At 63.8% G+C, this 26,971-nt stretch overlaps 2 protein-coding genes across 4 annotated transcripts; both read left to right on the top strand.

Moving 5' to 3' along the window:
- Positions 1 to 10,948: 10,948 nt before the first annotated feature.
- Positions 10,949 to 14,152, top strand: LY6E (lymphocyte antigen 6 family member E). 3 transcript variants are annotated; one of them, XM_090283300.1, is made up of 4 exons: positions 10,949 to 11,031; positions 12,813 to 12,912; positions 13,082 to 13,201; positions 13,301 to 14,152. In XM_090283300.1, exons 2-4 carry the CDS (start codon positions 12,861 to 12,863, stop codon positions 13,522 to 13,524), a joined length of 396 nt encoding a protein of 131 aa, XP_090139426.1. In that variant the 5' UTR covers positions 10,949 to 11,031; positions 12,813 to 12,860; the 3' UTR covers positions 13,525 to 14,152. The 3 variants fall into 3 exon arrangements, with proteins under 3 accessions (XP_090139426.1, XP_090139425.1, XP_090139424.1); XM_090283299.1 differs by having other exon boundaries at positions 10,951 to 11,031; positions 12,810 to 12,912; XM_090283298.1 differs by lacking the exon at positions 10,949 to 11,031 and adding an exon at positions 12,290 to 12,413.
- Positions 14,153 to 23,151: 8,999 nt separating this feature from the next.
- LY6L (lymphocyte antigen 6 family member L) lies at positions 23,152 to 25,581 on the top strand. The gene is given in 4 exon segments (XM_090283297.1): positions 23,152 to 23,374; positions 23,479 to 23,595; positions 25,346 to 25,453; positions 25,456 to 25,581. Coding segments are annotated over 4 exon segments (456 nt in total). The 5' UTR covers positions 23,152 to 23,259; the 3' UTR covers positions 25,572 to 25,581.
- The last annotated feature ends 1,390 nt before the right edge of the window (positions 25,582 to 26,971 follow it).

The following is a 26,971-nucleotide window of genomic DNA, read 5'->3' as shown; positions in this document are numbered from 1 at the left end:
GGGGGGGCTGGGTCCGCTGGTCCCCAAGTTCGAAGGGCAGGGTTTCTCTTGCTGTGAAAATGACCTCTGCAATGGGGTGGCCCGTACAGGGTGCAGTATCCGGGCCCTAGCTGGGGGGCTCCTGGTCAGCTTGGGGCCGGCCCTCCTCTGGGCACAGAAAAGGGGGCGGGCGGCCGTGTCCCCCGTAGTGCCCGCCCACACGCTCAGACCTGGGAGGGCTCAGCAAACGGGCTGAGCTGGGCTCGTCCTCCCCCAGGGGCCAGGGACAGGGACCGGGACAGGCCTGCCACGTTTTCCCAACACCATCGACTAACCTCTGAGCCAGTCCCCACCAGCGTGCCCCCCGCAAAGAGAAAATCACCCCGGCCGCGGGCACTTGCTCTCTGTCTGCCACTCAGCGCCGCAGGTGGAGGGGCGGGCTCTCCGCGACCCCTTCCGCGGGGGGCTTGGCTTCAGCTCCATCTCAGGCACCAGCTCTCAGGGAGGCAGCTGGGACACCCTCCGCAGGGAGCTCCGTCTGCTCCTTCCCTGTCGCCTCCCTCACTGTCTTCCCCCTGAGCATCTGAACCCACGGGCCCTCGCTCCTCTCCGTGGGACAGGGTGGCCAGGCCGTCCCCTTCTCCCCAGGCCCCCAAGTGCCGCTTCCCGGGAGAGAAGCCGCCGCCCCCCCTGGCCCTGCCCCAGCTCCGTTCTCCCCGCCGGAGCCAGGGAGCAGGGCAGACCAGGGGCCTCCCGCCACCTGAGCGGAGAGAGGCACTCAGCCCCGACACAGACAAGGGGGGCCGCAGGGCCGGGAGGGCGATGTGCCCCGTGGGGTGGGACCTCTGGGGCCAAGAAGTCTGCAAGCCCCAGCATCCCAGGGGGAAGCTCCACCTTCCTGCGTGTCCCCAGTCCCAGTGCAGCCCCCACGCGAGGGGCGGGACACCGCCGACCCCGGGTGGCAGTGGCTCGCGGTGAGGTGCGTGCGTGGGGGCGCCTTGCTGGCCCCAGGCCCCGCGGCAGCCAGCGCAGGGCCGGCCCCGCCCAGAGCCACCGACTCAGCCCCGCCCGGTCCCTGCTGCTTTGCACACGTTCTTCTCGTCGCTGTGAAGTCAGTCCACGCTTACAAAGAAGTTGCAAAAATAGTACAGTTTCTACGTCCGCGTGGCCCAGCTGCCTCAAACCTACCTTCTTACATAACCAAACGGCAAAGTCGACCACGGGAAATTCCACCCGCACGTGGCCGAGCCTGCACCCCCACGGCCCGCCCGCGTCCTTGCCTCGGCCCGGAGCCCAGGCTGGAGCTGGCGCTGCCTCTCCTGCCCTGTCTGGTCTCCCCCCCTGGATGTCCCCGCCTGTCCCCTCCCGCCAGCCCAGGCCTCCCCAGCCTTCAGACTCCATGATTCCTGGTCCAGGGTTTTCACCCCCTCAGCCTGAGACCCCAGATTCACCGCCACTCTCCGTGGTGTTCCCAGTACACACTCACTTGGGTTCACCTGTGCGTCTGGGAACTAGAAGCACGTGGGCCCCCAGGTGCTGCTGCTGCAGCTGCCCACGCGTGAGGGGCCCGTGGGCCGGCCTCACGTGGGGCCTGAGCACAGGCCGACTTCAATCCATGTGGATCCTGCTGTCCGTCTCGGTCTCAGTGCCTGTCCTGCCGGGCCCTGCCGCACAGCTGGGGACAGGTGTCCCTCAGGTCTGCACCCCGCGCTCTCCTGTGGAACGAGTAGGTGGCTTCACTCCCCACTGTTGCCCCACTGCCGGCCGCACGTGGCGGGAGGCTCACAGGGTGTCGGGGAGGGCGTGCCTGTGGCGGGTGTACGCACATGCGTGCTGTGTGGTGCGTGGGGGGGGCAGTGCGTGTCTGTGCTGTGTGTGACATGTGCGTGCTGTGTGACGTGTGTGTGCTGTGTGGTGGGGGCAGCGCATGTCTGTGCTGTGTGCTGTGTGTGACGTGTGCGTGCTGTGTGGTGGGAGCAGCGCATGTGTGTGCTGTGGGGGAGGCAGCACGTGTGTGTGTGCTGTGTGTGACGTGTGCATGCTGTGTGCTATGTGGTGGGGGGCAGCACATGTGTGTGCTGTGTGCTGTGTGTGACGTGTGCGTGCTGTGTGGTGGTGGGGGCAGCGCATGTCTGTGCTGTGTGTGACATATGCGTGCTGTGTGGTGGGGGCAGCGCATGTGTGTGCTGTGGGGGGGGCAGCACGTGTGTGTGCTGTGTGTGACGTGTGCATGCTGTGTGCTATGTGGTGGGGGGCAGCACATGTGTGTGCTGTGTGCTGTGTGTGACATGTGCGTGCTGTGTGGTGGTGGGGGCAGCGCATGTCTGTGCTGTGTGTGACGTGTGTGTGCTGTGTGGTGGGGGCAGCGCATGTCTGTGCTGTGTGTGACGTGTGCGTGCTGTGTGCTGTGTGGTGGGGGCAGCGCATGTGTGTGCTGTGGGGGGGGGCAGCACGTGTGTGTGTGCTGTGTGTGACGTGTGCATGCTGTGTGCTATGTGGTGGGGGGCAGCACATGTGTGTGCTGTGTGCTGTGTGTGACATGTGCGTGCTGTGTGGTGGTGGGGGCAGCGCATGTCTGTGTTGTGTGTGACGTGTGCGTGCTGTGTGTGTGCTGTGTGTGATGTGTGTGTGCTGTGTGGTGGGGGGCAGCGCATGTCTGTGTTGTGTGTGCTGTGTGTGTGCTGTGTGTGACGTGTGTGTGCTGTGTGGTGGGGGCAGCGCATGTCTGTGCTGTGTGTGATGTGTGAGTGCTGTGCGCTGTGTGGTGCGTGGGGGGGGCAGCGCACGTGTGTGCTGTGTGTGCTTAGGGAGGGGACACTACCCCAGTGGAACCGCACGACCCAGCGCCCCGTGTGTACAGCCCAGGTGCTCTCCAGCCCTCTTTTCCCCAGAACTGCGCCCTGTCCCCGTCCCTGTGGCTGAGTCCAGCCTGGCAGCAGTCTCAAGGCAAGTGGGCACCTTTGGCTCCAATGGGACTGGGGACTCAGTGTGGGGGGTGGCGACCCCAGCCCACCTGGACAAGAGGACCTGGGGCAGGAAGTCCCCTTCCCTGGCCATCCACAGGGAGAGGCTTCCAAGCACGAGGACATGACACCTGCCAGGAAGGGAGGAAGAGTTACTGGAAACAAAAGCGGTCTTGCCCTCGAGGCCATGGGGTCCTGGTCCCGCAGCCTTCCCTTCCTGAGTGGGTTGCCCAGCACTTCAGGGGGCAGGCAGGAGAGAGCCAGGTGGCCAGTGAAAACCGCTAACCTCCCCCACTGTGAGCCAGGCAGCGGTCACCCAAGGGCCTCCATCTCTGGGGAAGGGAGTGGGCACTAGGGACTCTGCTGTGACAAAGCAGTGGGCCCAAAGGGACTCCCGGCTCAGCCAGCACAGGCGGGACCGAGTGCCCAGAGGAGTGAGTCTGAAGGACCAGGACACCCAGGAACTGAAGTCCGCGCCTTTACCCTGCGAGCAATGGCGACCTTTGTGAGCGGCCAGCCATGCTGGGAAATATAATTAAAAGCAGGATCTCCTGCCAGCCCAGGAAACCTCTCCACGCGAATGCCGTGCTCCTGAATCACATTAAAGCAAGTGTGCGCACCCCAGGCACGCGGCCGGGAGACCGCCGAAACGGACAGAAACCCCACGTACACCCAGCCCCGCAGGGACCACTCGGGCATGCTGGCACTCCAGGGGGACACTGACTGGCCTCCGGGGGGGGACCTGGCCACGCCACCCGACACAAACTGTTCATCCTAAACCCAGCCTTTCAAAAGATTGAAACACGGCTCCAAGGGGCAGAGAAGTCACGCCAATGACATCGTTTCTGAAGGGAAGGCTCTATGAGGGAGGCAGGAGGCCTCTTTCCTTCCCCAGACTCACTCACTCACTCATTCATTCATTCATTCATTCATCATTAATTCACCATTTATTCACTCATTCACTCATTCTCTCACTCGCTCATTCATTCAGTCACTCATTCACCATTTATTAACTCACTCACTCGCTCACTCATTCATTCACTCATTCATTCCCTCGGTCACTCGTTCATTCACTCATTCATTCCCTCGGTCACGCGTTCATTCACTTACTTGTTCACCATTTATTAACTCATTCATTCACTCACTCATTCACTCAGTCACTCTTTCATTCACCCATTCATCCACACGCTCATTCACTCACTCACTCATTCACTCTGTCATTCGTTCATTCCCTCACCCATTCATTCACTCCCCCTTCATTCACTTACTCAGCAAAGGTTTGCTGTCCACCCAGGGCTCCTATCTCAACTCACCCGGCCCTTCTCTGCCCCTCTCTGCCTTGCCCCACCTTGAGTGCCTGGCCCACCCTCCCTCTGGAAAGCCTCCCGCACCCCTGCCCCAGACTGTATTGGTTCCTTGCCTGAGCGACCCTCACAGCTCACAGGGAAGCTGCATTTGACCCAAGTCCACCAGTGCCCAGGTGGCCCACTGGTCCCTGCCCCACCAGGGCCTGAGCTCTGTCAGGACAGGAGATGGTTTCCCTGCTGGGTGCTGGAGCATCTCAGAGGAGGGCGACAGCCTGAGGGACACCAGGGCGCGCCTGGCTCACGTGAGGCACATGCAGACACACATGGGTTTCTCCTCAGCCCATGGGCAGCATGAAGAACACAGGAGGGTCCCAGCTGTGGGCATCTGTGGGGGATCCCCACATCAGTGGGGGATCAATGAGGCCACTGCCCTCCCCAAAGAAGGCCCTGTCTTCTATGGCCCAGATCAGTTCATTTCCATTTAGCATTCAATTTCTTTCTCCAGATGAATGCTTTTACTGCATTAGAAGCACTTCTACTCTATGTAGAAAGTCCTGAGAAGTCATCTGAAGAATCCATGTCCTGTACTAGGGGCTTCTTTGTTGATTTCCAAACCGTGGGTAGTGAAACCAGTACAGTAGCTTTCAATTAACTTTTTAAGTAAAAAATAGAGCAGGAATGAGGTAGCCTTGGTAGAAGAGAGAAATACCAAGTGTGCCCACAGAAAGGATTTACATATATCGGTCATAATTTTAAAATGCATTTCTTACAGTGGGTTTTGCTCAAAAGTTCAGAGAAGTGTGATTGCTATGGCATGAGCCCCCTGGAGGGGTGAGAGGGGCCCTGGCCTCCCCAGGACGGGGAGGACTGTGGCCGCTCTAGGTGGGGCGGTGGCCTATCCTTGACCTCGGCCTCAGAGCACTGACCAAGGCTGGGCCCCACCCACAGCCTGAGTCCCACCCACACTTCAGAGGGACTGGGTCAAGGGACCCAGGCTGAGGCCTGGCTGGGGCTGTGGAGACTCAGGGCAACTCCCTCGTGTTACCAGACCCTTCAGTCACGAGCTAGGTGAAAAGTTCAGTCCTCCGTCCCTTCCGGGGCATCCAGGGAGCTTCCTTCAAGTATGAGGAAGGTGTGCAGTGCCCAGGCCTTCCTGCCAGTGCCCATGGGCGGCACCAGGCCTTCAGCGCTCCCACCCACCCCTCCCCCAGCCGCGCTCCACCCAGTTGCTCTCCAGCCCCGGGTCCCCCTCCCTTCTGCCCTCCTTCCTTCCGGAGGCTGGGCCCTGCGTCCTGTATCTTCGGTGGGTGTTCCCCTCCATTTCCCTCCATTATTTGCAGCATGGAGAAGCCACCCAGTGGGCCCTGTGATCAGGGACAAAGGGTGGGCGGGAAGCACAGAGCCACAGGTCCCTTAGGGGCACAGGCCTGCTCCATCCTAATGGCTGGGGGCCAAGCCTGAGGAGGAAGCTGACATAAATGCCCAGGATGCTACCGGAGGGGACTCCGCGGGCTCACAGTGGCTGCCCCTGCTGGCCGAGTGTGGCGGCCACAGAGCTCAGCTGTGGGCTGGGCCTGGGGGGCACTTGAGCCTGGCCAGCTCTGCCCCAGGGGGACCTCTTCTGATGGGAAACTTGCTGGCAAGGCTGAGGGGTGTGAGAACGGCTGAGCTCGGAGCCTGGGGGGAAGATGCTGGAAGCAATGGTCCTGTAAGAGGCACATCCAACCTCCAGCCATCTGGGCTCCTATCAGCCACAGATGGCTGATTCATGTCCCCTAGGTGCACACGGTCAGTCCTGGCCTTTGCTGGCGGCTCTCTGGCCTAGCTGGGCCCCAGGCCGAGCCGCAGGGTCCTGGCGCCAGTAGCTGACTGGGCATCCAGTGACCACTGCACAGTGGGACAGCAGCAGGTGTCCCCACGGAGGGTCTCTTTCCCACTCCCAGCACGCCTTGCAAAGCTAGGAGTAAATTTGCTTGTGAGAGGGGAGGAACCCCAAGCCTGCTGGGCCAGCGTGGTGGGGAGGGGACCTGCCCGGGGCCCAGGGCAGCTACAGGGAAAGGACGAAGCTGGCCAGGCCCGGGGGCCGTGGGGGAGAACCCACCGGCGGTCCAGGAGAACGGAGCACCAGCCCGCCACGCGCGTCCCCGCCGGCAGCAGGGCGCAACGCGCGCTGCGGCCACCAGAGGGCGCGCGAAGGCCGCGGGAAGGGGACTAGCACCAGGGACAGGGACACAGGCCTCCCGGGGGCGCGGACCAGAGTGGTGGTGAGAGGAGGGGTCTGCAAGGCCACCGCCTGGAGGACGCAGGCACGTGGCGCTGGCACCTGGGAGGACGGCTGTCCCCACGCACCCCGACGGCCCGCACTGGGTCCATGACCACCCTCCGGGCCTCCGGCTGCCTCTCTGGAGCGCAGTGTGTGCACGTAAGCCAGCTCTGCCACCTGCCACTTCCAGGTCGCTCGTCTTAACCAGGAGAGGAGTCCAAGGGAGGACTCCACTCTCAAGACCCTCAGCGTCCTGCTCGGTCAGCCCCTCCGCCAGGCAGGAGGTCCGCGCTGTCTCCTGGAAAAGGGAGAATGTCATCAGCTCCTCTCCCAGAGAGCCGTTCAGGCGGCGCAAACTTGAAAAGCCCGCTGTCGCCTCCCTGAGCATCGCAGGACTGCACCCAGCCGCCCCCGCGGCCCCTGGAAGGCTGTGCGGACAGGTGAGCGCGGGGCTGAACTGCAAGGCGCTTCTCCCAGACACTGTGCTTCCCGCGGCTGCTCGTCCCCGCATCCTCCCGCCCAGCGGGTTTCCACTCACGTGCTCATCCACTTACATACTGAGCACCAGGTACACACCGGGCAGGGTTCAAAGTTGGGGAGACATGCTGGGGCCTCCCCCGGGGAGTGAGGGAAGGCCTCCCCAAGACGGGCACCTGAGCGGAGGTGAGGGCACAGGCTAGGCAGGTCTGAAGTGGACTCCCCGTTCCAGGGGTGGGCACAGCCGTGCAAAGGCCCCGGGCTGGGAATTCAGGGAACAGCCCCAGGCCCCTGTGCTTGGAGCGCAGGCTCTGAAGTCGCAGCAGCACGTGGGACTGCTTTCTGAGAGAGGCGGGGGCCAGCCCGAGAGGAGGGCGCCAAGGCTCCACTGTGAGACCGAGAGCTGGGCAGAGAGTGTAGGCAGGGAGTTCAAGGTCACACATCAGCACAGCCTCGCCAGCTCCTGGGGCTGCGCAGCCACCCAAGGCCTCCCTCCCAGCTAGGGCGCAGAGCAGAAGAGGTCCTGCCTGGCCCCCCAAGGCCTACGCGGCTGGCTCCAGGGTCCCTGCCCAACCAAGAGACACAGGCAAGGGGAGGAGAAATGTGGGGGCCAAAGGGGTCCATTCCTGGGCCAACATGGCCAGCCAGCATGGGTACCCAGGAGCGGGCGGCCTGTGGGCGTGGTGGGTGCTGGCGCCAGGCAGAGCTGCAGGTGGGCCAGGCCCTTTGCAGGACGGGGACACCGGCTCCTAGGAAGTGTGCGTGTGGGGGGACACTTAGCCAAGGCTGTGCCCACCTGCACCCTCTGGGCCCTGCTCAGGACCAGGGCTGCGGGGCAAAGGGGGCAGAAAAAGCAAAATGCATTCTGTGCTGGGGGCGGGGACAAGAAGTAGGCAGTCCCTTCCCAAAGCCCAAAGCACTTGGCGGCCCAGAGCTTCCCAGGAGGTGACAGGAGAGGGAGGTCAACCATGCGGAGGGCGACCCCAGAGGTCAGGGGTGCGCTGGGATGGAACTTGTGGCCCTCCCAGGCGGTGGGACCCTGCGGAGCACCAGAGGAGGCGTCATGTCCCTCCTGGTTAGAACCCTGACCCCAGAGGGGCAGCAGCATGCCCCACTGTCTGTGCATCCTGGGACACTATGTCACCTTCTGCCCGTGAAAGGTCACTCTTGGAGACAAGAAGTGCTTCAAGGGCATATTGGGATGAGCCCTGTCACTGGGCCTCCGAAGCTGGGAGGCAGGTCTGAGCTCGCCAGTGAGTGCACTTTGGCCACCCGGGCCGCCACACCCCCTTAGGAACGTGAGAAGATTTGGTTGCCTCTCAGGCAGGAACAGGCCCAGATGACAAAAAGCTAAGGCCACAGGATGCTGACAGGGGCCTGGGGACCAAACCCAGACCTCAGAGGCAGAGAAAGTCGGGAAAAGCCACAGGGCAGGGCCGCTTGGGGTGCCGCCGCCCCCGCCCCAGGCTGCAGTCTGCCACGGGTCTTGCTGTCACCCCTGGGGTGAAGCCAGAGTGCCCACGCCCCTCCAGGTCAGTGTTTGTCACGCTCCCCGAGCGTCTGCGAGGTAGATGCTTCTGTGCCCAGGGGGAGGTGGAGGGAAAGCTCCAGATCTGAACCAACCTCACCCTGAAACTGTCCACCTCATGGTGGCCATGACCAGGCCATTGAGTGGCTCCTGCGCCAGCCACACCCCATGGCCACTGTCCCCACATGGTTTGCAGCAGAGACCCAGGCAACCAAATCTCCTTCTGTGCCCAAGGGTATGCGGTGCCCCGCTGGCCAGAGTGCACACACCGGCGAGTTCAGACCTGCCTCCCAGCTTCAGAGGCCCAGTGACAGGTTGGTCTCCAGTGGCAGAGTGGTGGGTGGCGGGCCAGCCCCTGGGCTGTGGGGCGCAGGCCATAGGGAGTCTGAGCTGCCTGTCACAAGCACGAGAGCGGTGCAGGTGCTGGCCTGGGGCTTAGGGGCTCCTGGGTTCGTGGCACAAGGTCAGAGCACAAGGTCAGATGTTACGGAGCACGGAAGGAGTGGCCAGAGGGTTGCAGCAGGACGAGTTGGGGGACTCTCTGAGAGCAGCAGGCTACATGGCCACAAGAGCCACCCTCTGAGACGTGCCCCCCCCAACGGTTTTTGGACTGACCCTGCAGATCATGCCGGTACCTGGCATTGCACAGACCCCTGGCTCGGCCATGCATGTCACACACGTTTTCAAGGGACACCTGAGTCTCCTGTCCAATCCATGGCAGTGGCCTTGGGGACATTCTGTGAGTTGGTCATTCAAATCACGACATTCCCCTCCTAATGTAGCTCACTTTGCACACCACAGGGTCCTGTTGTGGGGGGCAGGCCCACTCATGCCTTCACCCCACAAATACTTGCTGAGCACCTTGCTGCTGATTGCACCGACAGCGTTCCCTGGCCTGGAAGGCGGATGTTCCGGGGAGAGGCAACAAGCAAGGAGCCCACACCGAAGGCCAGCGCCATTCCCACCCAGGCAGGGGGACAGGGGAACAGGGGAACAAGGCTCCAGAGCGCTCTGAGGATCGTCCCGCCCCCTCTCAGGATGAGCCCAAAGCTGAGGAGATTCTGGGGGGCCACTGCAAGAGAGGGGCATGTGGCAGTCCTGCCCGGATTCTGGCCCTGCCCCAAGGGCTGAGGCCAGCTGCACATCCCTGTCCCTGGGGACAGCGCGACCCACACCCCCAGGGCTGTGGAGCCAGCACAATGTCACCACACCTGGGCTGGGGGCATCTTGGGGGACACACAGAGCCAGGCCTTCCGCCTCCAAGAAGAAAGCCCCCGAGGCTTTCCCAGGCCGACATTTCTCCTGCTCTTTTCATTCTGAGTCTCAGACGATCATACAAGGAGCTGACCCGGACCCCAGACACTCACGCACACACACACTCACGCACACATAAGCTCATGCACACACATGCACACACACGCACATGCACACCTCTCACGTGGCACCTAAAGCACTCTTAGCCCTTGCCCACGGGACTGTCAGAGGATCCGTCTTCTCACCCAGCTTCCTCCTGGCCACCTGCCAGCCTGCCTCAGTCCCTCCTCCTCCCCTGAGGCCTTTGTCACTGTCACTGTGGCACAGCCAACATGCAGAAAGGCTGAGCGGAGGAAAGGAGACGTGTGGCAGCTCCCGACAGGTGATGTGCTATACAAGTGTGAGGTGTGAGACTCAGACCCGTGGCGGAGACCGCCATGGGGCTCCCAGAGGGGAAGGGCCAGGGCACCTGCTCCTCGGCTGCCCCGAGCTTGCTGGTCCCCGTCACCGCCACCGCCTCACAGAGCAGATGCGCGTGAATCCACGCTGACCCACCAGGCACTGAATGGGCACCTGGACACCGCGGAGGCCCTGATGTCAGGCCTCTGGGCTCTGCGCGAGGGTCAGGGCAGGATGGCTTTGCAAGTGGACCCTTAGCTGCAGACTGGGCTGTTCCGGCGAACACGCAGAAGACTGGGTTCCATCCTGGGCAGAGGATCTTGGCCAGGGTGGGCGCCATATAAGAGGTGGCCATGCAACCAGGGGAGGAGGGGTCCGGAGCCTGCAGAGATGGTGCCCAGCAGTTCTCTGGCTGGGTGGTCACCGCTGCCCACGCGCTGCCCATAAGCCCCTCCTCCAACCTCCCGCTGCTGGTCCGGTCACCACGAAGCCTCCCCACCCGTGGGAAGGCTAACAGCTCGCCCCTGCTTACCTGTCCCCGCCGGCCGCCTGGGACGCATTCCCTCCGGGGTGCCCGTCTCCAAGCGCGTCCGCCACCTGTGGGTCTTCGAGCTCCCGCGGGAGCGCCCCTCCCCCCCACACCCCGGCCGCAGCGGGGCCTGCAGGCAGGCGCCGAGATCGGGGTCCTCTTGGTCCCCAACTCCGCCCCACTCCCTCCTGCTTGGGAAAGTCCTGCCCCGCCCGCGCCTGCCCCGGCTCCGCCTCCTGCCCGCCCAGCCATCCGCCCGCGCCGCGGCCCGCCTCCGAGTCCGGCTTAGGCAGCTCGGCGGGGTGGTGGAGCGACGTCCTGCGTCCTGCGCGGTGAGTCGCCGGGGGCGGGCAGGGGGCGCGAGGACCGAGGCCCCGGCGCCGCGGGAGACGCCCTCCGGGGCGCGGAGGCGAGCGAGCGAGGGGGCCGACTGAGGAGGCGCAGGAGAGGTCGGGGAAGGCTGGGAGTCAGGGGGCGGCTGGGCCCGGCCCCCGGTGGCTGAGTCTGCGCTCCCAGCCCCCCAGCCCCCCAGCCCTCCCGAATATTTCCAGAGGTCTGGGGCGGGCGCGCGCGGGGACCGCCGCCAGGCGCCCTCCCTGGCTGGCGGCCCAGGGCTGCGCAGGCACTGACTCCGGGTTCCCCGGGACCCCTCACTTGCGGGCTGGGAGGGTCAGCCTTCCTGACGGGGGAAGCGGCTGGGATGTTGGTGGCGGCGGGGAGAATTGACTGCTTCCCCGCGAGCCGGGAGCTCGCCCGGGCAGGCGCGGAGGCTCCCTGTCTGGCACAGATTACGCAAGTACGTGAGGTGCCTGGGAGCCCAGGCCCCCTGCGCCTGGCCACCTGGTCCCTCCTCATCCCTGGGGACCAGAGGGGCTGGTCCTCTCCTGCTGGCCCGGAGTCACAGGGTGCCCAGCTCTCCCAGAAAGCAGCCCATGCGCTTGGGGGGAGGAGTGGGGAGTCTGGGTCCTGGAAGACTGGCCGGAAGCGAGCTGGCTCCCCCTTCCCCCGACCCTGCTACTGCCGATCCACTCCCGGCGGCTCGACCGGCTTGGCTGGGTGCCTGGCTGGGGACGCCGGGGACGCCGGCTGGGGCTGCGCGTGGCTGTGGAGGCCAGAGCGTCTCTGAGGACAGCTCAGGGCCCCTCCACGCCCAGCCTCACTTTAGGGGAAAGGAGGGAACAGGCGTCTTTTCCCTGAACTGCCTGGATCCAGGGACGGGTCCCCGCTGAGCTTGGCACTGGTCTAGAGACATCCGCAGCTCCAGCTGCCACCCCCAAGACCTCAGCCCAGGCCCATTCTCGGGGTCTCCCCCGGCCGGGCTGAAGCCTGTTCTCTCCTCCCACCACCTGGAACTGCCTCGTGGGGCTGGAACGCCCCTCCCCCGCCCCAGCTGTCCCCCGCAGAAGGCACCAGACTCCTCCCACACCGTACCTCCTGCCAAACAGAACCAAAACCCCAGCTAGTCACAGTCAAAGTGCTCTTTCCCACCCACTGCCACGGGCCTCTGCCCAGGGGTCAGAGGGCACAGGCAGCCCCCACGGACTCGCCCACGCCGGAGCCTCGCCCGCGCGGGCCGGCAGCATGCCACCAGCTCTCCCTGAGCGCACTTCCCGGCCGCCACATTGGGGAAGAGCAGACACTTACAGGGTCCTGGGCTTCAGCCTTGAAGAACAGACTGTTTGAGCCTCCCCAGCATCAAAACTGCGGTAAACAGGTGCTCAGCATGACACCCCAACATGTCCCAGCCCCCGTCCCCAGGGCCCATGGAAAGTTCTGGAAGCCAGCTAGCATTTCTGGTCACCATTCTGCACCCCCAGGACCACAGGCAGTCACTCTGGCCTCCCTTGCTATGTGCGTTTGAGAAGGTTCATGAGTTCCCTCATCTGGCCTGTAGTGACCCCCCCAGCCCCAGCAGCAAGAGCCACCGGCTGGGGGACCGGTCTCAGCGAGGAGCCTGCCCTGAGCGAGGGGCAGGGAGGCTGCAGCAGGAAGACCCCAAGTTCTCACCCTACTTCTAGAAGCTGCGGCCCACCCCCCACAGGTGGGGTCACCAGACTGCCTGTGTCAGTGGGAGCCAGGGTCCCACCCCCAACCAGCTGTGTCCCTAAAGCAGGGGCTTTCTCGGCGTGTGAGCTGCAGACTGGAGCCTGTCCTCTCCACGATGAAGGTCTTCCTGCCGGTGCTGCTGGCGGCCCTTCTGGGGGCAGAGCAAGGTGAGCTGCCCCCCGCCCAGACCCCTGCCCCCCTACTCAGCGGGGCCGGGGGTCCTTGCAGCCTGTCTCTGTGCAACCAAAGAGGCCCCTCTGCCCCCTCCGAGCGGCCCCTCCCCCCTCCTGCCCCCACCCTCCGGGGGTCACCTGCAGCGCGCCCCTCCTTCCGCAGCCCGCTCCCTGATGTGCTTCTCTTGCACGGATCAGAAAAGCAACTTCTACTGCCTGAAGCCCACCATCTGCTCGGACTCAGACAACTACTGCGTGACCATCTCCGCCGCCGCGGGCCTGGGTGAGTGCTGCCCGGCCTGCCCGGCCCCCGCCCCCGCCCCCGGCCCCGACCCGCCGCGCGGCCCGGGCCCCTCCGCTCACCGCCTGTTTCCCGGTGCAGGGAACATGGTGGACTTTGGCCACAGCCTGAACAAGGGCTGCTCCCCGGTCTGCCCCGCGCCCCCCAACATCAACCTCGGCGTGGCGTCCATGGGCACCCACTGCTGCCAGAGCTTCCTGTGCAACTTCAGCGCGGCGGGGGGCGGGCCGCGGGCCAGCGCGGCCCTGCTGGGCCTCGGGCTCCTGCTGAGCCTGCTGCCGGCCCTGCTGCGGCTCCGCCCCTGACCCCGGGGGCCCTGCGCCCCCCTCTCCCGCCCCCCCACTCCCACAGCTCAGGGAGGAAAGCCCCGCCCCGCCCAGGCCCCTCAGTTCCTGCCCGCCCCCGCCCCCTCGGCCTCAGTCCCCACCACCAGGCCAGTCCCCTGCACCTACATCTGCCCCCACTTCCAGGGTCAGTGACGTGACCTTCCTCAGGTGAGGGTCCCCCTGGAGCCTGCGGATCCAGGAGACGGAACTGGTCTCAGGGACACGATGCAAGGGGCACCTAAGCCCCAGGGCCTGTCCCCCTCTGGACCCTGGCCGCCCCCAGGCAGTGGCGTGGAAGGTGTGCCTCTTGGCGCGGTGTCTTGGAAGGCGGGTTGCTGTGACTGCGCCCGCCCAGCTGTGTGGCCTTGCTGGAGTGCCTGGGGGCAGGGCAGGGGTGAGCAGCCCGCAAGCCCCAAGAGCGCCACACCGGAGCCCACCCTTGGGCGGCTTCGCCCGTCCGTCCCTCTCACTTCAACAGTAGCCTCCAGGTCTAGGCTGCCGGCCCAGGAATCAGCCCCCGCACCAAACCCAACTGTGGCCCCACCTGACCCCCACCCAAAGCCCCCCTGCTGCTTTGGTGCCTCAAATAAACACATTCCCACCCCTTCTTGTTCTGCCCGAAACTGCCTGCAAACTGCCGCCCCAGCCGTCTCCAAGTGTGGGGGACCTGGGGCTTCTTCCCTGAGGCCCCCTGGGGACGGGGGAGGGGGAACCACCAAGTCCACAGCTAGCTTCCCGCGAGGCCTAGAAGGGAACATCACCCCATGTCTCCCACTTTTTCCTTCCCCAGGCTGAGCAGGGTGATGTGGGACGCGCTCAGACAGGACAGGTCAGGAAGCAGGGAGGTCAGCCTGCTTCTGGGAGGAAGGCAGGGCCCCACTGAGGGCGGGATGGGGTTGGACAGCAGAGGGCTTGGGGGACCTGGGACTTGGGGCCGGGACACTGGCGCCTGTTGGGACAAGGAGGACAGAAAACCTGGCTGGGCAGGCAGGCGCTTAGTGAGTGCTGAGCGGGGCCTGTCCCAAGGGCCAGTGGGAGCAGGTGGGGCTCCCGTAGAGAAGGCCTGAGACCAGGGTGCTGCCCCAAGCCCCCAACCAGCCCTGCTGTGTGCCCATGTCCCCTTGACCAGCCTGTTGTGGTGCAGGGACCTGGGAATGGAGGCCCAGGGCGGCGGTCTGGGGTGTGCAGGTGACGTGTGTTCGCAGCCACGGGGCAGGAAAGCATGAGGGTGCTCTGTGGGTCCGTCATTCACTCCTCGGGATGCTCTAGGCGGTGGCGTGGGCCCAGGCTGACCCTGGGTGGTCGGCCAATGTGCCTTTGTCCGGGGCCTGAGGATCACTGTCCAGAGGGGTGGGACCGTGATGGATGGTCAGGATCCTAGCCTGTCTCCCGGGCTCCCTGAGGACAGGGGCCAGTGAGGAGCTGGTCACAGGCCAGTTACTGTGCAACCCAAATGCAGCGTCCTCATCACCACGGCCACCGAAGGGGGACAGCCTGCAGTGATGAGCTAGAGTGGGGGGCAGCCCCCAAACAGGCCGGCAGGAGGAGGCACCTGCCCCAGGAAGTCCGGGCGATCCAGCAGGGAGACAGGAGACGCAGGCCCGGCCGCCGTCAGAGCAGCCTGGCCGTGCGCTGTGAAAACGTGCTTCGCAGGAACAGGTCAAACCAGCGTTAAAAACCGGGGAACACAAGAGGCAGGGCTCAGTGTCCCCCAGGAGCACTGGCCACCAGAGGGGACACAATCCGGGTCCTGAGTCCTCACGTGAAACGCATTAGCCTCGCTGTTCACTCAAACTGCAGGCTACTCTACGGAAGGGGCCGGTGAGGCCGGGCAGTGTCCTGGGCAGGCCAGAGGACGCCGCGCGGGTGGACAGGAGAGTCCCCAGCGGGAATGTGGAATTCACTCTGGGGGTCAGTCACAGCAGCAGGACACCTGTGTGACACTACTGCTGCCGGTCCCAACGTGAGCTGCACTCTGCACCCTGGCTGCTCCCCGCGTTGCTAACCCGAGTTCCTCTTCCTGCAGCTGCGGGGACGGGGGGGGGGCGGTGGGCCCCAGTTTGCTCAGTGGGAATGTGTGCAGAGGGTTGCAGCCCCTCGCCCCGCTGGGTTGGTCTGAGACCCTGGAGGGCTCAGTGCCCCCTGGTCTGGGGGGAAGGACCGAGTCCCTCCAGGGCTGCGCTCAGGCGGCCCTGACCTGGGGCGTCTGCGCTGCTCAGGTTCCACGGCCCCTCCCTGGAAGGGGGGAGGCGGGGGTGTGAGGAGGTGGGAGGAGGGGCCCAGGGCTCCGAGTTTCGGTTTCCTGAAGCCTGTGGGAGGAGCGGTAGGGAGAGGAAGGGTGTGGGGGACCCTGGAGAGGGAGGGGAGGGGAGGGGAGGGGAAAGGAAGCCTCGCCCCACTCTCGGCCCTGGCATCTGCCCAGGCGGCCATGAGGGTCCGGGGCGTGGCGCTGTCCAGCTGGGCATACTGGTCAGGCTGGGAGCCCTGAGGCCTGTGTGCAGGTCACATCTGTCCTCGCCGCTCTGACCAGTGATGGGGCAGAGTGGGGGGGAGGCCCCCAGCACAGCCCAGAGCCCCCCCACCCCCATCCTCACCTCTTTGGGTCCTTTAAACAGTGGTCATTCAGCTTTTCAGTCTCTCCGTCTGTCCCGCTTTTGTACAGAGGGGTCTCCTGGGCCCTTTCTGTATACTGAGCAGAAAAGGCCCACCCTTCTGACATGGCTCTTTCCTCAGACCCTCTCACCCCCAACTCAGGACCCCTTCCAGCCTCGGGACCTCTCCTCCAGGAAGCCCGTGAGCCTGTGGGGACCCTGAGGCAGCCAGCCAAGAGCAGCCCCTTGCCCCGGGACCCAGCTGAGTCTGAGGTCAGCCCGTGGGTCCCTGAACTCTGCCCCCAGGCCAGCTTCCACCAGGCAGGGGTCTCCAGGAGGAGCCCCGGGGCCCTGCCCGGGGAGTGTCCCATTGAGGCGCACCTGCCCGGCCACACCCGGTCCCACAGCGACAGCCCCAGTGGCCACAGCAGGGACATGGTGGCGCCCAGGCCAGGGTGCAAGGCTTGGGGCAGTGACAGTGCTCCAGCCAGAACTGGGAGCAAGAAGAGGGGGCTCAGAGGCTGGAAAGGGGGACGGGGGGAGGTCTGGCCCCTTCCTCACGTGAAGGCCTTGGAGGGCACAGCTCCTGGCCTGGGGAGATGTGGGAGTCAGGCCCCCAAGTGGCCCTGCGCCCTTCCCTGTGGGGCCGGGCGGGGGTCTGGCATCCTGAGTCTCTGTTAATGTACCAGCCTGTTGACCTGAAACGATCAAACAGCGAGTTATTTTACCAGCAAAGCAGACTCGCTCAGGAATAGCAGAGGAACTGCCATTCAGACCACGCAAACTCTAGTGAACCCACAGGCGAGTCTGGAGCGCAGAGGAGAGAAGCGTTACTTTACAGAGAAAAAGGGGCCATTGGAGGGGCTGCCAAACCAAAGGTCCACCGCGGGAAACCGGGAGTTCCTTTGGCCAGAAATAAATGTTGATAAGTATTTAGTCAAGGGCCTTAGAGTTTGCAACCTAGAAACACAACTCAGTAACACCCACAGCGTTCCTAAGAAGAAAGAGAAGCTAAGAGTTCTTGTAGGAAAAAGTACTTTTTTTTTTTTAAGAAGCAATGCTTGTTTGCTTGCTTTTTAAAGATTTTTATTTATTTATTTTTAGAGCGAGGGGAAGGGAGGGAGGAAGAGAAAGAGAGAAACATCCATGTGCGGTTGCCTCTGACACGCCCCCAACAGGGGACCCGGCCTGCAACCCAGGCCTGTGCCCTGACCAGGAATCAAACCAGGGACCCTTCGGTTTTGCAGGCTGGCGCTCAGTGCACTGAACCACACCAGCCAGGGTGAAAAAGTACATTTTTGAGAAGAAGCAGTCCTGCATTCTTGGCTTCCAGATTGGCCTGAGATGGTGACCTCCGATGTCGGTGGTCTCGGGCATCTGGATATGGGAACAGTCTTTCCTAAGTCAGGAGGTAATCGGGGGGTTAGCGATAAGATAGACGATGGATAGAGATTTCTCAGCATAATTGGATCCCTCAAAAGTTTATGTTCCCCGGCAGTTAAAGCAAGAGTACACTTATTACTCATGCCTCCGCCTACATGAGCTCGGCAGTGTAGCAGCTTGACCAGAGTGACTCCATTACTAATTCACTCTGTCCGCACCACCTACAGGCAGAGTCAAGGAGGCTTCTCATTGGCTGGGTCTGTTGCTGGGCCAGGAGAAGGTCTTCCTCCCACTGGAGCAGTAGAGACACTGCCGCTTCCTGTTGGGGTCTGTACTTGACCCCCAGAGCTCCGCCTGCGACCACCTGACCCCCCCTTCGGTGAGGTTTCCTTCAGTCACTCTCACAAGCACGTCCCCCAGGAGTGCAAAAACTGGAGGGAGGGACTACACCCCAGCTTCCCCACACTTTTCTCGGGGCGCTGGGTGGGACCCTATCCCAGAGCCTCCTCCCTGTGCCTCTGTGGAGCTAAGCATGCCCCACGCTGCCCTCCATGCTGACCTGCCCACTCCCAGCCCTGGCCCCGTGCCCGTGGGGGTGCTGAGTCCAGAACTGGGTTTCCAGGGATCCGTGTATCTCTGGGCCCCAGTGTCAGGGCCTGGTGAGGGCTGTGGTCCCCATGGGGCCCTGGAAGGGGCCACCCCACAGAAGTGGGGACTGAGACCAGGGGAGGCAGGGATGGCCGAGGTCACACTGGCGGGGTGAGCAGCCAGCCCACCTCCACCGGTCCTCCAAGGGTCCACCAGACCACCAAGGTGGGGAAGGAACAGGTCCCTGTGGGAGAGGAAGACAGTCGTCCCTCTGCCCCTCTGGATTCTTGGCTGAGACCCCTCCTCACACCATAAGAAAAGACACAACAGAAGAAAACCAACGGAAGTTTAATGACATGGTTGCCCCTGAATATGTGGGAGACCCAGAAAAACTGAGCAACTCCTCTGAAGGCCCCAAGCCACCACCTTCAATGCTGTCTCCAGCTAAGGACAAAAGATGTGTGTGTGTTGGGGGGGGGGGGGGTCAGTTATGGGAAGTTTTCTAGAAAAGCATGGTAAAGAGAGGGCCCCTTTACACCTGGAGATTTCCCTACAAATGCACAGATTTCTTATCAAAGTTAACCCCCACGCAGAGCTTCTTCGGTACCTGCTGTTTGTTAAAAATAACCAGGCTAAAATAACAGGCGTATTTCAGGGTGACAATTCCTGTCCTGCTTCACACCTAGAAGCCCGGCACGCATGAGGTCCCCTTCCTCTCCTGGCTGCCCCCCTCTCCTGAGCTGGCGCCCCGATGCTGACATGGCTTCTGCCACTCCAGGGACCCTCCAGCCTGGTCTGTTCATCGATCCAGTTACCCCGTTTTTTTTTATTTTACAAGGAACCTGCTGATTCTGTGACACCGTCCACGTGGCTAAAGACCTTGAGCTGCAGCCAAAAAGCTGACACCTCCCCTCAGATCTGCCTGGACGACTGGGGCACAACTGCCACCTCTCCTCGTCCACCGGAGAAAAGGGGGCTCCGGGGTCCCTCAGGGAAGAGGGCGGGGCTTCAGTGAGGGGGCCTCTTCCAGGCCACGGGGAGGAAGCCCGTCTGTGGAGGACATTTTTCACACCCACTCCTGGGGGAGGAGGGACGTAGGCTCAGGGAGCCTCTGATTTCAGTTTCCTGGAGCTCGCCGCGGCGAGAGAAAAACAGGACACAGGCCAGAGGGCATCCTGCTCCTGAGCGCAGGGACACGGAAGCCGCGGGCGGGCAGGGGGGCGCTTCCTCCAGGAGGCCCGGCCTGTCTTCCATCTTGTCCACTCCCTGCTCCATCCCTGCCCCTCCCAGGCGCCCCCGTCCCGCACACACCACGCCTACACTCCGCTCCTCGGGGAGACAATCAGAAGACCCAGGAAATGGGCCAGGGACCGGCTCCAAGGTGCTGTCTGGGATGAGGGGACAGAGCCCACGAGCATTGCCCCAGGGCCCCGCCGGGAGAAAAGTCTGGTCCCTGGAGAGGGTTCTACCGCATGGGCACTGCGCATTGGGCCAGGGCATGGGGTTTGTAGTGAGACCGGGTAGTGGGAAGCCGGGGAAGCTCCTGGGCGAGTGGAATAAGGAAACGGGTGCTGAGCACAGCGGCTGAGCAATTTATAGCCAGGTGCAAATTGTCTTGAGGGTGGAAGGCCCTGGTGCCTGGCAGAGGGCAAAACTGGGAACACATGAACCTTGCCCCCGGGGGAAGCTCCCCTCCCTGGAGACAGCATCCAGGCCTCATTGGAGTTTCAGCTCCAGGCCCAGAAAAGCAGCAAGCCCAGGTGGGCCACCCCAGAACCAGCTGCAATGACTGAAGATCCCCTGCCCTGCTGCTGACCAATCAGTGGGGACCGCGGCCCTGACAGGGCGCACCTGGAGGAGGGATGAATGTTCTGCTGAGACCCTCCCCAACGCCTCCCCTAAGATTCCCGCCTGCAAGACAAAGGAGCCAGCAGGTGCTCTTCCTCTGGAGAGCAGCGGGGAGTAGCGGGGCCATTCCCTCCCCATCCCCTGGGAGAGCAGGACCAATACAATGGCGTTCGTCAGGTCAAGGCAGCATAAAGTATATAAAACACAGCAGAGTCGCTCAGGTCAACCGAGACAGCTGCCAGTCAGCCATGAGGCTGTGGTTCAGGAGGAAAACTACCCAAGTCAGGGCAGACACACCCGGCAAGGGACACGCTGAAGCTCTCTGCCCCTGCGGTCAGCGCAGCCGTGTCTGCAGAGCGGGACCACCCACAGAGGCTCCTGGGGAAATTCCCGCCTTGCTGTCAGGGGTGCCAAGCAGAACAGCCACGTACCACCTGTAGGCTCCTGGACAAATTCCACACTTGGTATCGGGGGCGCCAAAACATTTATCAAGAGACCCAGAAGGGTGGACTACCCCACTTTCCAGGTACAACTGAGGCAGGCTCCAGACCACAGCTGAGAAGGCCGAGCCCCACACGCCAGAGCGCTGCCCCACGCCACGCTGACCGCCCTTGGCATCGGCCTCCGGAGGCTCTGCCCTGCTGGACTGAGGACTCCATCTGCCCCGCTGCCCACCTGGCAAGATGCTGACGACTCTCTGCCCACCGTGCTGTCTCCCGGGCCTGCAGACTGAGACTCTGGGACTCGGGTTCGTCATCCCCCATGGATTGCTGTGTGTGCCTGCGTGTGTGTGTGTTACAAGTCTCTTAAAGAGTGTCAGAGTGTGAGCAGGATGTTAACGCCTGTTGCTGTGCTACCCCGAGTGGACCTGCATCAGCAAAAGCCAAGGGAACAGCACAGTTACTGTGTGTGACTCCCGTCTGCTCCTTGGGGCCGGGCGCTCAGCAGGCAGCGGGCCACACAGCTGCCCCCCGACTTACAGGAAGGACTAGGTCACGAACCTGCACTCGTGATGTTCCTCTGTGTTAAGCCCTCCCTCGTTTCACCGTCCCCAGCTTTAGCAAACGCACCCTCATCGTCACCTGCACTTGTGAAACCTTGCCTACAGGAAGTCAAGCACCCACACACCCCTGCAGGCCCGGGCAGCCCCGTTCGGGCTCACGCCGGTGCCTGTGCGGTGACCCTGCCGGCCGGGAGCTCGGTGTGCAAAGCTGTGCGGGGCTCAAGTCCCTGCGCAGGGCGGTGCGCGCGGTGGGCGCACGGACGTCACAGGGTGAAGACGTGCTCCTGAGACGTGTGTGCTCTTCTTACCAGCCGGCGTCACCCCAAACAGTACAGAAAAGAAGAAGGTGGATTCTGGGAAGAAGAACATGACCTCAGCGGTGCCAAAGGAAGCTCGTGCGTCCGGAGAGCACAGGACTGGAGACTGAAGTTAGGAGTCGCGTGGCGGGGCCGCGCTGGGGCCGCAGGTTGAGGCGGGAGGCCGGCGGGAGGCCTGCAGCTGCTGCCCGCGCTGGGAGAGAAACGGTCTCCAGGAAGAAGACAAGAAGAAACTGGCGGTGGCGTGTGTGGGGTAAGGAAGGCCAGGCCATAGCTCCCTTGTGCTTTACAATGTATTGTCGTTGCAAAAGTAAATACATAAAAATAAATTTAAAAATTAAAGAAAGAAAAGCTGTGTGGCCACCTGACACCCAACTGAAGGCACCTGGGTGTGGGAGCTGCCCCTCAGACAGCCCTGGGGGACCGGGGTCTGGGAAGGGGTCAGAGGAGAGGGCAGCATTTCCAGCTGCACCTGATTCCAGGCGGGGCCCTGGGAGCTGGCAGGTCCCCAGGTGACAGGCGACCGGGTGGTGGTGACGCACCGGAGGGGAGAAGGCCCCAGCTGACCAAACTGCCCTGCCCTCAGGGAGAGACCGTGCTGCCGGCCTGTGCACAGCTTTGTGCTGCAGGGTGACAGATTCTCTGTGGGGCCAAACTCCAGTCAGGCTCCTGAACCTGCTCCCGGACCCGCCGGTGCCCTTCCTTTAAAATCTCGTTTTAGCCCGAAAGCCCCCACCTGGCTGTTGGTCTCGGCATCCGCCCCCTCACCAGGAGGCCGGACACCTGTCCTGCCTTCAGCAAGGGGCCTGGGAGGTCCATTTAGCTGGAAGCCCCCACCACGACTCCTCCAGGTGACTGTCCTCTGCTGACCCTCTGTCCCTTGTCCCTTGGTTGCTAGTCCCCACTTGCAGGCTCCTTCATGTGGCTCCCTCTTTGCATCAGGAAGTGTCACTGAGTTTTTTTCACGCTGGCCGCGTGAGGACAGGCTCCTGAGAAACCAGAATAAGGGACAGGGCAAAGGGGAGAATTTGCAGGGGCTGTGAGGTGAGGTGGGAGCTGAATCCACGGGTGGCACGGGGAGTGGGCGGCTGCCACCCCTCTACAGGGCCCCAGGACCTGCGGGGCCAGGGTGGGGACAGCCGTGCGCCCTGCAGGGCTGTACAGCCAGTGGAGACAGCAGGGCCCCAGGCGCAGCTGCCGGTGCCCGCACGCACGCGCTCACTGAAGCGCAGCGCCCTCCCGCGGCTCTCGGGCCTCCCAGCCCGCCCCTCCCACAGGGAAGGGCCCCAAGCCCCCACAAAGAATGAGAAGGTTCACACCCCCGCCCTTCCCCGCCTCCTTCCTGTCTTCCTCGCCCCGCCCCTCCCCTCCCGGCCCTGGAGGCCGTCCTTTCCTGGGCTCCCGTTCCAGACCGGGTTCCTGAGGTTCCTGCCACTGGGCGGCCCTTAGTGTCACCGCTGGTCCCCCACATGTCTCCTGCTCTCTGGCTCCAGTGACTCCCCCCGCCCCGCCCTCCTGCCCTGGAAGTCCTCCGCCGTTCACTGCCACACCCAGGGAAGGGCCCTCTCTGCCTCAGCCATCCGTGGGCCCCCGGGGCAGGGACCCAATCCTGTCCCCGTGTTCCGCGGCAGGAACCAGGAAGAGGAGGGGTGCATCTGAGCGGCGCTGGGGCTGAGCTGGCCCGGGCCGTGGCCCCCCGGAGAGACGCAGTCCCTACCCCACCTTTGTTCCAGCTGGAGGCGGCTGGCGCTGGAGGCTGCCACCCCCGGGCACCCAGGAGACTCCCTAGGGCAGGAGCTGCGGAGGAGTGGCTGGCCCTCCCAGAGTCCACTCTCTAAAAGGGCCCGCTCCCTGCGGCGCCTTGGGGGATGGTGCCTGGGAGGAGGGCCCCCGAAGGACCGGGGCCAGGGAGGTGGAGCCAAGGGAGTTGGGGCGCTCGGGATGAAGCCTCCTCCTCTGCTCTACCGCTCCAGCCCTACGCACCATGGAGGGGCCGGTTCTCGTGCTGTGGGCTCTGCTGGTGGGCAGGGGCACAGGCCTGCTTCCGCGCGGTGCCGGGGCACCCGCGCAGGGGTCTGCGGGCGGCACAGCACAGCCAGGTAAGGGGCGGGCCGGGCCGCATCTTGGGGCTCTCCGCGCCGGCGCACTGTGCGCTCGGGCAGGGCGCAGTCTGGTTCCAGCGCGGCCCGGGGCTGTCCCACAGGTATGAACCTGAGCTGCTACCGTTGCTTCAAAGTCACCAGGAGGGAGCTGTGCACGCCCATCGTGTGCTCCTCCACGGACCAGGTCTGCATCTCTCACGCGGTAACCTACTATTTAAGTGAGTCCCGGAGCGTCGTCAGGGCGGCGCGCGGCCTTTCCCGCTTTTGCGCTGGATCCTGGGGCTCTTTGCAGCAGCGCGGGTAGCGAGGGCGGTGGGGGCGGCGCCTCCCTTTGTAGCTCTACCGGTTCCTCCGTGTCACTCCCCTAGGAACTGTCAGCAGGGCAAAAACTGGTGTCACTGAGTTTGCGGGAGAGCCAGCTGGGCGACAGGCATGGCTGTGGGAGCCGTGTCACAGGCGACCTGCTCCGCCGGCCCTGCCGGCCCCACATGCTGCTCCCCAGGCCCCACGCCCGCAGGGCTGACTGTGGGACCCCCTGACAGGACTCCCCTTCCAAAACAAGCCTTACAGGCGAGTGTGAACTCCTAGCTGAACACATCCCCAGCCCACCGAAATGTCACTAGCAAGCCATGTCCAGAGACAGCAGGAGGGGGACAGGCCATCTGCTCTCCGAGAATCTGTGGTCAGGGTTTGCTGGGTCTGCTTACGAGATGCGCGGTCCTTGGGGACCAGCCAGCTGCAGCAAGGCCACCTCCTCTGTGGCTTCTCCCGTCCTGGGGGCTGGCAGGGGCAGAGTTCTGTAATCAGCCCCCATAACACACCGCGGGCCTCCCGGGCCTGCCTTTCCAGCAATGAGGCCAGCAGGTGCGTGTTCCTCTATCACTGGGCTTCCTGGGGATAAACCCGTAAGTGCAGGTGCCCGTGACAAACGTGGGCACAGCTGAGGTTGTGGCTTTGCTGTGCAGGTGGCATCTGCCTCGGCGGCCCAGCGGATGGGGCAGCTCCACCCCCCGCTGCCAACATCACGCCAGAGTCCCAGGCACCTTGCTTCCTCCCCCCTCACCTTTTTGTTGAAATTCAAGGTGGACTTTTACACGCATGGAGGCCCAGCCCCTCCTCCTGGTCCCGTCTGTCCGTCCAGTCTCCACGGTGACTGCCTGTCCCTTGTCCTTACTGAGAAAAGGTGTTTGCAGAGATGCTGCAGCGGAGTATTTGCACCGGCCCCCCCCCATGTTGCTTTCTTTACCTGTGGCCTCACCCGAGTGTTAAGTTACAGCTTCTCAGCCTGAACGGGTAGCTAGAGGCCACCTCCTGGTGCCTTCTGGGAGTGGGGAGTCTGGGAGTCAGGCCCCCGCCTGTCCCCACCTTTCCCTGGAGACTCCCACCCTGAGCCCCAGGCAGTGAGGCAGCTGCTCCGGGTCAGGCCCTGGGGGCTTCTGGAGGAGGAAGAGGAGGGCCTGCCTCTCGCCTGAGAAGAGATGGTATAATGCAGCTAGCATGTGGTACAACATACCGTGTGATTCAACACGGCACACACACAATGTGACGGTGGGGTCCACCCAAGGTGGTCTTTTCTCCCACAGTCTGGGTGGTTTGAGTGCTTTGCTCCCCCGATGGTTCCTTCAAAGTCTCTGCCACGCCCTTAACGGAGTTGTGGGGAGGCCTGAGGCCCGGGTGAGCGCACAGCAGGGCCTCTGGGGCCGCCACCCCGCCCCTCTGTGCCGCTTCTCCCCCCCAGGCCCCCGGGCCTGTGTCGTGCAGGGAGGAGCGGCCTGTCTTCACTCTTGGCTTGCAGGTGACCTTGGACAGCCTGGGCCCGGGCTCAGCAGGGTGTGGGCTGTGGCAGGATCCAGAGGAGCCACCTGTTCTCTGGTCCTGAGGGTCCTGGCTGTGGGGACCGCACCCCTGCAGCGCCCCTGGGTCCTCCTTCCTGGGGGCCGGGGACCACCTGCCCACTCTCTCCTGCAGAATCAGAGGTGAAGGCTCTGATCAGCAAGCGCTGTGCCCCCCGGTGCCCCAACACCAACTCAGAGTACGAGTGGCAGTCGGGGACCAGGACAATTGGCAGGATCACCCGCGGTGCTGCAGCCGGAACCTTTGCAACACAGCGCCCCTCCCCCCGGGGCGGCCCCGGGCCCTGCTGGGGGCCCTGCTGCTCCCACTGGGCCTCCGCCTCCCCCGGGCCCTGCTGTGAGCGCCTTCCCGCAGCCCTGCAGGCCCCCGCTGTCCTCCCACCCCAGCCCCGGTCCGACTTCCCTCCCTGCCCCACGGGTGGGACATTCACCTCTGAGGTGGGGAACGGTGCCGTTGCCTCCCCCCTGGACCGGGCCACCCTCCCCGTCCTCGGCAGGGGCCCTCGGCCCACGCAGCCTGGAGAACGGAGCCCTGGCTCCCTGACGGAGAGTGACCTTCCCAGGTTGGAGGCAGTGGCTCCCTGCACATGGTTTCTTGCCCTGAACAGACTGTCCAGGGCCCAGTGAGGGGCAGGAGGAGCCTGGGCCAGGCCAGACGGCAGCTCCCACCCCGGCTCTGCCTCGTGCTCCAACTCCGGCCCCAGCCCTGACTGTGGCTCCAGCTCGCTCCGTCTCCTTAGCAAACCTCTCCCTGGTCCTGGTCACCTCTGTCCAGAGGGATCACGCTGTGGGTGCCACCTGTGTGTTGGGACCATGACCTTCACTCCTTCCAGAGACAATAAACATTGTTCAACCGCACCCCCTCCAGCTCCTTCCACTGTTGCCACCCACCATGCCCAGACCATGTCCCTCTGTCCCAGCTCTCAGAAGACCTCTGGGGTCATGTGCTGTCCATGCCTAGATCTTGGTCACATCTGGACAGCTATGGGCAGCTGAGCTCGGAGACAACCCCTGCACGGCAGACCCAGCATGGGGTAGGCAGTGGTCACAGGCTCAGGTCCAGGTCCTCACGAGACCAGGTGGCCTCTGCAGCAAGTGGGGGCAGGCACTGGAGGGTCTGGGGCACATGGGGTCAGCAGGCCCAGCGAGGGCCATGGGATGCAGACACTGGGAGGGGACAGTGGGGCTGACAGAACCTGTGTTCAGTGAGCAGCTGAGTTGGAGACAGAACTGACGGAAGGGCTGGAGGCGCCCAGGGCGGTCCCGTGCCACCCAGGTGAGGGGCACGGTGAGGACCAGCTCAGGGCTGTCGGGCTGGGTTGCCCATGACATCCTGGAGGATGAGGAGGCAGAGGACAGGTGGCGAGCAGGGCCCCTGGCATAGGGGACAAGCAGGAGGAGACCCTGCGGGGGTTGTTTGGATGTGCCCTGGAGGTTCGGTGACCGCCCAACGGTAGAGAGGCCTTGAGACCAAAACCTTAGCGGGCAACGCCACCAATTATAACAGGATTTGTTGGCGGGTAATTGCTTCCGGGGATGGAGTCAGAGCGGGGTGGCCCCTGCGCTCCACAGAGGTGAGCTCGGATACGGGACAGTCGTTACAAAAATGCGCTGTGGTAGCCAACCCACGGGTGCCTGAGGCGGCAGCGGGTGTAGGGCGTGGTCTCGCGGCGGACGAGTGCGTGGGACTGATGCCAGCTCCCGGAGGACGTTTGTCTGCGTTGTGCCTTCAGACGGTTCC

This window comes from Furipterus horrens, unplaced genomic scaffold (genome assembly GCF_987537825.1).
Source record: "Furipterus horrens unplaced genomic scaffold, mFurHor1.1.pri manual_scaffold_7, whole genome shotgun sequence".
Lineage (NCBI taxonomy): Eukaryota > Metazoa > Chordata > Mammalia > Chiroptera > Furipteridae > Furipterus > Furipterus horrens.
The sequence above is the reverse complement of the archived record's forward strand: the minus strand, read 5'-3'. Positions and strand labels throughout refer to the sequence as shown.

Coding starts and splice junctions, on each gene's coding strand:
- LY6E (XM_090283300.1), top strand. CDS start 12,861: ATGAAGGTCTTCCTGCCGGTGCTGCTGGCGGCCCTTCTGGGGGCAGAG. Junction 12,913..13,081: donor CCTTCTGGGGGCAGAGCAAG/GTGAGCTGCCCC, acceptor CTCCTTCCGCAG/CCCGCTCCCTGATGTGCTTC. Junction 13,202..13,300: donor CTCCGCCGCCGCGGGCCTGG/GTGAGTGCTGCC, acceptor TTCCCGGTGCAG/GGAACATGGTGGACTTTGGC.